Source organism: Poecilia formosa, unplaced genomic scaffold, assembly GCF_000485575.1.
Source record: "Poecilia formosa unplaced genomic scaffold, Poecilia_formosa-5.1.2 Scaffold121, whole genome shotgun sequence".
Classification (NCBI taxonomy): Eukaryota; Metazoa; Chordata; class Actinopteri; order Cyprinodontiformes; family Poeciliidae; genus Poecilia; species Poecilia formosa.
This window is the reverse complement of record NW_006800060.1, coordinates 406804-413630: the sequence shown is the minus strand read 5'-3', so window position 1 is coordinate 413630 and position 6827 is coordinate 406804. Positions and strand designations below refer to the sequence as shown.

The 6827-nt window shown below is 38.0% G+C and overlaps 1 protein-coding gene across 1 annotated transcript in view; it reads right to left on the bottom strand.

Annotated features, from left to right (window-relative positions):
- Positions 1–6827, bottom strand: part of cntn6 (contactin 6) — a 168812-nt gene that overhangs the window by 30528 nt on the left and 131457 nt on the right. The window contains exon 17 of the mRNA XM_016675751.1: positions 2364–2481. Coding sequence (XP_016531237.1) covers positions 2364–2481 — 118 coding nt within the window. The remainder of the gene's footprint in view (positions 1–2363; positions 2482–6827) is intronic.

Sequence of the window (6827 nt, the reverse complement as noted above, 5' to 3'; positions counted from 1 at the left end):
AAAGGAGTATGGAACAAGGCGGATAAAGTATGAAAAAATGGAGCTTCTCTGCCTTCTCCCAGTGCAAACTAGAAACAACCAATCAGAACCAGGAAGAGGGCCTTAGAGCTGTAAATCATGCCTATGTACGTGCTGCTCACGCTCTCACCCTTTCTCACTTTAGATTCAAAGAGTGCATTTATATCAGCCCTGCTAAGCCCACTTTAATCCAACTCCAGTTTGTTTGCCTAGAAATTTCAGTTTGTTTGGAAAGGCAAGTGGTTCTTGGTGCAGCGCCACCACAGGTGAGGAGGGGAACAGTTTTTCAAAGTTTGACAGTAATCCACTTCTAGTTAGTCACATGTGAATCTAACTGAAAAGCAATTTGCTTCTTGGCTCATGAATCAGTTTTCACAATGATATTTTTTTTTGTCAAAAAAAAAAGTCATCAAAGCAAAATTGTGTTGATTATGATGATATGTATATACAACAAAAAGGGTAAAACATCTAAGGGAGTGATTATTTTTTACAAGAACAAATTTATTCATACAAAATAATTCAAAAGCAAGGCAGAGATAACAGAGATTACATGAATATGTATAATGGCTACATGAAGTTAAAATGGAGTTATTTGTCTCATAGTTAGTTTGTACTTCTGATATTTTTAATTCACCATATTAGTCTGTTTTATCATCTTTCCCCCTAGCTATTATTGAAGTTTGTTAAAAGCAAATATTAAAGCAATTAAAAAAATTATTTGGTTTGAAAATGTGTTATAATTAACTTCACAGAAAGAAAATGAAAATGAAACCAATTCTACTTATGAATCCCCGAGTACCTTCAGACTTGTGAAGGTACGGATCATTTTCAAAGACCACATTATTGTAGACTATTTGGAATGAAAATATGTTTTCATTTAATGACTTCAATATGAGATCAAACATACTGGGATTTGAACCACGGATATGTGTTTTTCCATTTAGACCTATAAACCTAAAAATTGCACTGAATTATTTTTTATTTTCCAACAGAATATGAGCACATGTTCAGCTGGAGCCTCCTGACAGCATACAGTGCCTTGCAAAAATATGCACACTCCTTAAACTTTTGTGGTTTGTATCTTATGCAGGAGACCAAAGGAACAGAGAGAATCATCGTAAAGTGGAGGGAACATGATGCATTTGTCATTACACACTATTTTATTTATGCAAATCAGGAAGGTGTAGCCTTCAGAACCTTTCCTCTGCAACCCCTAAATAAAAATAGTTGCCTTCAGAAGTTAGTAATCAGAGCTCAGATGTATGAAATTTAAGATCAGTATTAATCTTGAACTGGTGTGATGAGATCTAAGAGTTTTCACACGATTAGATCCCGGTTCAATTGGGGACCAAAATTTCAATGTTTGCAACATTTTCAGATGCTCTGATTCACTTTCACACTGCACTGTGTCAAACCAATGCAGTTGAAAAACTGTTTCTTTCCTCGACTGTGGGGGCAGTGCAACAATAACCACTGAAGGGAACACCACAAAAACCTCTGAAGAAGACACTGACCACAACTTTCTTCTTCACAAAATGTAAACAAAAATGGAGTGGCGTCAGATTTTTGTAGTTGTAGGATTTCTATTTTGTCTTTGGTAAAACGCCAGCAGTCATTCCTCCTGCTAGTGCTAGCATGCACAATTGTTTTGATTGTATTTACCCAGAATTCACTCCACTTCCCAGTTTCGGAGCCATCTCTGGTCTGCTTGCCGTTCACATATGCATTTGAACCACACCAGAGTTTACTTTAACTGGACCAAGGCTGAAGTTTTTAGGTAAGCCAGAGTTTGATTACATATTCACACCTCTCCAACTGAACCGGACTTTCTAGGCAAATGGACGGGAATTTGATTAAAGTGACCAAAAAGCAGTAAGGATGCATTCATAACCATTCCTTGATGTCTGTTATTTGTGACACTGCAGCCAAACTTAAGTTTTTTTTTGTTTGTTTGTTTGTTTTTTAATGAGAGAAACATTTCTGGGGAATTCCCCTCATTTGGCCGTTATAGGCAGCTGAATGACAAAATGGGAGTAACTGAACTGAAGAACCTGTCTATGGTTTCTCATTTAAAAATCTGTATGTTGCAGGAATAGAGAGACGCAAAGTACACCACTCAGCACACTCCGATTTTTTTTTTTTGTTCACAAAAATCCCATTATCATCAACAAAAAAGTGTAAAACTATAACCTTATAATTTGATCTGAGAGCTTTTAAGACACCTGTATCCCAGTTGTAAACTACATACACGCATGGATACTTCTCAGAACAGCAAAGCCATGACAAACCACGAGAGATAATGCTTTATAACGATAAGCACTGTCACAAAGTAGAAGCAGACGTACCTCTAACAATTAGATCTGCTGCTGCCGACACCGTGTCCACGTCAGTGTGTACCATACACACGTACTTTCCAGAGTGCCTTAGCTGGATGTTCCTCACCATCAGGTCGCCTGCAAATCCCTGGCGAGAAAAACAAAGAAGTATGAAAGTCTTAAGGTGAAGCAAAAAAAAGGGAACAAAAACACACAAAAGAAATGAGGTTTGCATAGATAAAAAACAAAGGAAAAGAACTTTTGCAAATCCTCAGGAACACAGGAGGTTCTTTTCTTAGTCATGTGCTGTAAATACTCCAGAAGAAAGCTTCAAAGACGTGATCGTGTTGACCACTGGGCAGGAAAAAAAGATTCAGATTCAGTTTTATGTGGAAATGAAAGCATTAAAGAAAACAACGTTTGTTCTGAACAGCTTGTTTTCTTTGGGTCAGCCGCTGCCGTGTTAACACTCACCCTGACAGCTCAGATGAATGAGTAGCAGGACGAGATTTTTTTTTTCCTTTGCACTTTTTTTGCTGTTCAAGCACTCAAAGATAGCATTATAATTTTGTTCCCTTCAAAACACATCAAACATCTGTGGAAAATATGAGCGTTGTAGCTGAATCTCATTGGACCTGGTGGGTTCAACAGAGCCACCCTAAACCTTTAAATGAGGAAATTTTACTCAGCAGGAAGTCGAGTGGTTCGCATTTTATAAACTCACATGGTGAGATCAACTTCAGGCTTGGAATAATGTTTGAGAAAGGCCAGGAGCTGCTGCTACATTTGTAGAATTTGACTTCAGTTCAATTACAAGCTCACAGATACATGTTCCTTGGTGTTAGTTCTGTTTAAAGTGGACATGTCATGTTTTTGAATCCTCCCTTTTTCCATTTAAACCATTCAGTTGTGGTCTACATAAAGTGGAACTGTAATGTTTTGGTCTGAATTCTTTGTTGTTGTTGCTCCACATGTCTCCCTGTTCTGAGGTACAGCTAGTTTTGGTGCCGTCTCTTTAAATGCAAATAAGGCACTTCACACCCCGCCCCCAATTCGAGGTCAGACTTTTTCTCTCCACTGCCTTCCACTCCGCCATGTTTGGCCATTTTTGTTGATTGGCAATAGAGATATGATCATCTAACTTCACAGAATCATGGATGAATGTATTTGGGTCACGTGTTTCTCAAGACAAAAATGACAAACCCAATGCTAAACTGTTTATGCAATAATGTAAATATATACTCAAGAAGCTAAATGCTAGCACACAGTACTAACATATGAAGAAGCCATGATGCTACCACTATCAAGACAAAGGCTAGGACGTCAAAGTTTAGTTAAGTCTAAGGTAGTTTTTTGCTACCTTAGTGTTATTTGCAGCTTACTGTGTCTGTTGTTTTCATAGACAGAAGGAACTAAGCGCTCAATCAGACCAAGTCTTTCACAAAGTTCCCCTTTATACTGGTGAAGAACTTCTTCAAAGTGCCTGGTTAAATTGAACTTTTCATGGAAATGTACCCACATCAGTGCAGAAAGCCCTCTTTGTTTACACTGACCAGCTTCCGTGTCTCAGCTGACATCATATTATAATGTTATTCCCTCATCAAAAACATATCTAGAGTGTTGTTTTGATTCTTTTATGCATGTTTGGGAAATCCTTGAATCTATTCAGCTATGCAAAACACCTGGTTGGTTCACTTCCAACCACAGAGCAGCCCTCCTCCACCACTCAGCTCCTTCAGACTAGCCAGCAGCAATTAGCAAACACCTGGTGAAACTGTGTGTCTGCTGAGGTCATTATCAACTACTACTCAGAGCAATTCAATTCAATTGAAATTCAAAAATACATTATTAATCCCAAAGGGAAATTAAATGTTGTTGTAACTCATTAAATTTGATTCTTCAAAGAGTTATTGAAGATGGTGATGGCTGTTGGCAGGAAAGATCTCCTGCAGCGGTCTGTACTGCACTAAATCTGAAGAAGCCTCTGACTGAAGATGTCCCAAGACAGTCTCGTGAAGAAGATGGTCAGGGTTGTCCATAATTTTCTCTATCCTCTGAAGAATCCTTCTTTGCATAATCATCTCCAGAGGCTCCACAGTCGTATCCAGAACAGATCCAGTCTTCATCAGGCTGTTGAACCTTTTTATGTCCCTGGTTCTGATGCTGCTGTCCCAGCAGATGACAGCAGCAGAGATGATGCTCTCAACAACAGACTAATAGAAGATCTGCAGCATCTTGCTGCAAACCTTGAAGGATCTTAGGTTCCTCAAGAAGTCCAGTCTGCTCTGTCCCTTCTTATGGACGCTTCACTGTTGCGTCTCCAGTCCAGTCTATTGTCCAGATGAACACAGAGGTATTTATATTACTCAACCACCTCCACTTCTTCTCCCATGATTGAAATAGGGAGGTAGAAACGTTGTTAAAGTGTTACCAGAGGAGTCATGTTGTGATGACTTCCTGAAGGCGGCATTTCAGAAACAGCAGGAGTTTTTAAACAAACATAGGTCCAATTTCAAGGTACTAAATTATGTCAACCTTCTTTTAAGTCAGATTTGATTTATATAGCATAACAATTAAAGGTAATAGTTACTTGATTTTGCTATAAAATTATATTATGTGACCGTACAAGTTATTGGTTATGCTGGATTTTATTTAGTGGTATTAAATTAATAGGGACTAAATACAAATACACACCACATTATTTTGAGTTTTATTCATTACAGAACACCATGTATCATTTCCTTCCATGTTAGAATAATGCACTAGTCTATGTTGGGCTAGTAGAAAATATGTCAATAAAATACATAGACGTTTCTGCTTGTAATGAGATTGGTTTGATATGGAGACATGCAGCAGGTGAATTAAACGTATGCACCTGGAAGCCTGGCTCAGAATAAAACACTGAAAGCTGTTCACATGCACCAGTTAAATTCCATAATTAGAAAAACAATATTCACCTTCTGTTCTACAAAAAAGGTAAGCTCAAACCAACATCAGGGCATCTTTGATCAGGTAAAGTCTCTTAAATCTGGGAAGCTTTATTGTGACCTGAAGGTGTGTGAAAAAGAAAGCAGCATCTGTTTCTATTTTCTGACTGACATCCAGGAGCCTTTGGAAGTTGCAAGTGTTTTTTTTTTTTTTTTTTGCTTTTTGTTCAACTAAAAATGGAGAAAGATCCTATTTATGTTAACAGTTTTAATACTGGTTCCAGGAAAAAAAAATTCTATCGACCAGGTTTCAGAGACATTCATGTTATTTCCAATATTTATGCTTATATGCTTCGATTTTGCCTCACTTTGATTCATAGCAGTATTTTATTTTATTTTATTTTATTTCATTAAAGTTGGCAGGGAGACTGAAATGTGGACTTTGGCTGAGCCATTGCAACACCTCCATTCTTAAAATAGCTATGGCTCAATTTAAACTTGCATCATAATAAACCAGAACTTCTGGATTGCAATAAATTCTCATTTTCTTAAAAAAAATTCTCGAGAATTCTCTGCATGAGACGTTCTCTGCTTTTTTCTAATCCATAGGTTTTGTGGCTTATTTTGATGCAGTTTTGGAATTTTAAGTTGAGCCACCATAACCATTTTTCCACCAAAAGTTATGACTTTGAAAAAATTATGAATTAATTGAATAAAAAACATGAGCTGGTGTAGTTCTGAAGGATCCTTTTGCTCTGCATCTCTTTAGCTATGTTTTGGATTTTCTTCATCTGAATTTCACTGTTGCTATTGTCAACGCCAACACCGCCTAGTGGTGAGGCATTGGTCTTTCAGTGTTTTGGTAGGTTTTATTTGATAGCAGGAACTCTTCTACACTGTGGGTCATTCCAGTCCCACCTGCTGACTGATTAAATAATGTTCCTCCTGAGCACACTGTTTCAAGTCATTGCTGCTAAAGTTCATAGCTAGCATCCAGCATTTCTTTCTTTGTCATTTTTATTCCAAGTCCGAGTGTTTTACTTGAGTAGGAGCAGATGTCCAGGACACACACACACACAACACACACACAGATTCTCCCTCCCTTCTGTTTGTTCAAAAGACATATGATGACAGTTAGAGGGAAAAAAAATGTGTGGAGGATATTTTCCAGTCACACTGATGTAAAATTCCATCTACCTGGAGTCGAGACAGGGATTGGAACAATTAAAACAGTAGGTTTGTTTTGTCTTGTGGACTGCAGCTGCTCACTGGTTTAAATATCAGTGTTGCACGTGAGCGAGGGGTTTATGTGTTTGTCTGTGGCGTGAAGTGGTGTGTCAATGAGACGGTTCTGTTGATTCTGATATGGTAGCAAGCACAAACTGAGTTTACCTTTTTTTTATTTCCTTTATTTAACCAGGTAAACCCTGTTGAGATTTACTGTAGATCTCATTTTCAAGAGGGACTTGGAGTCTGCAATACACAGCAGCCTGGTTACAAAATAAAATTAATTAATACATTAGGGCAGTGGTTCCCAAACATTTTCTTCTGCGCCCCCCCAGTGGTT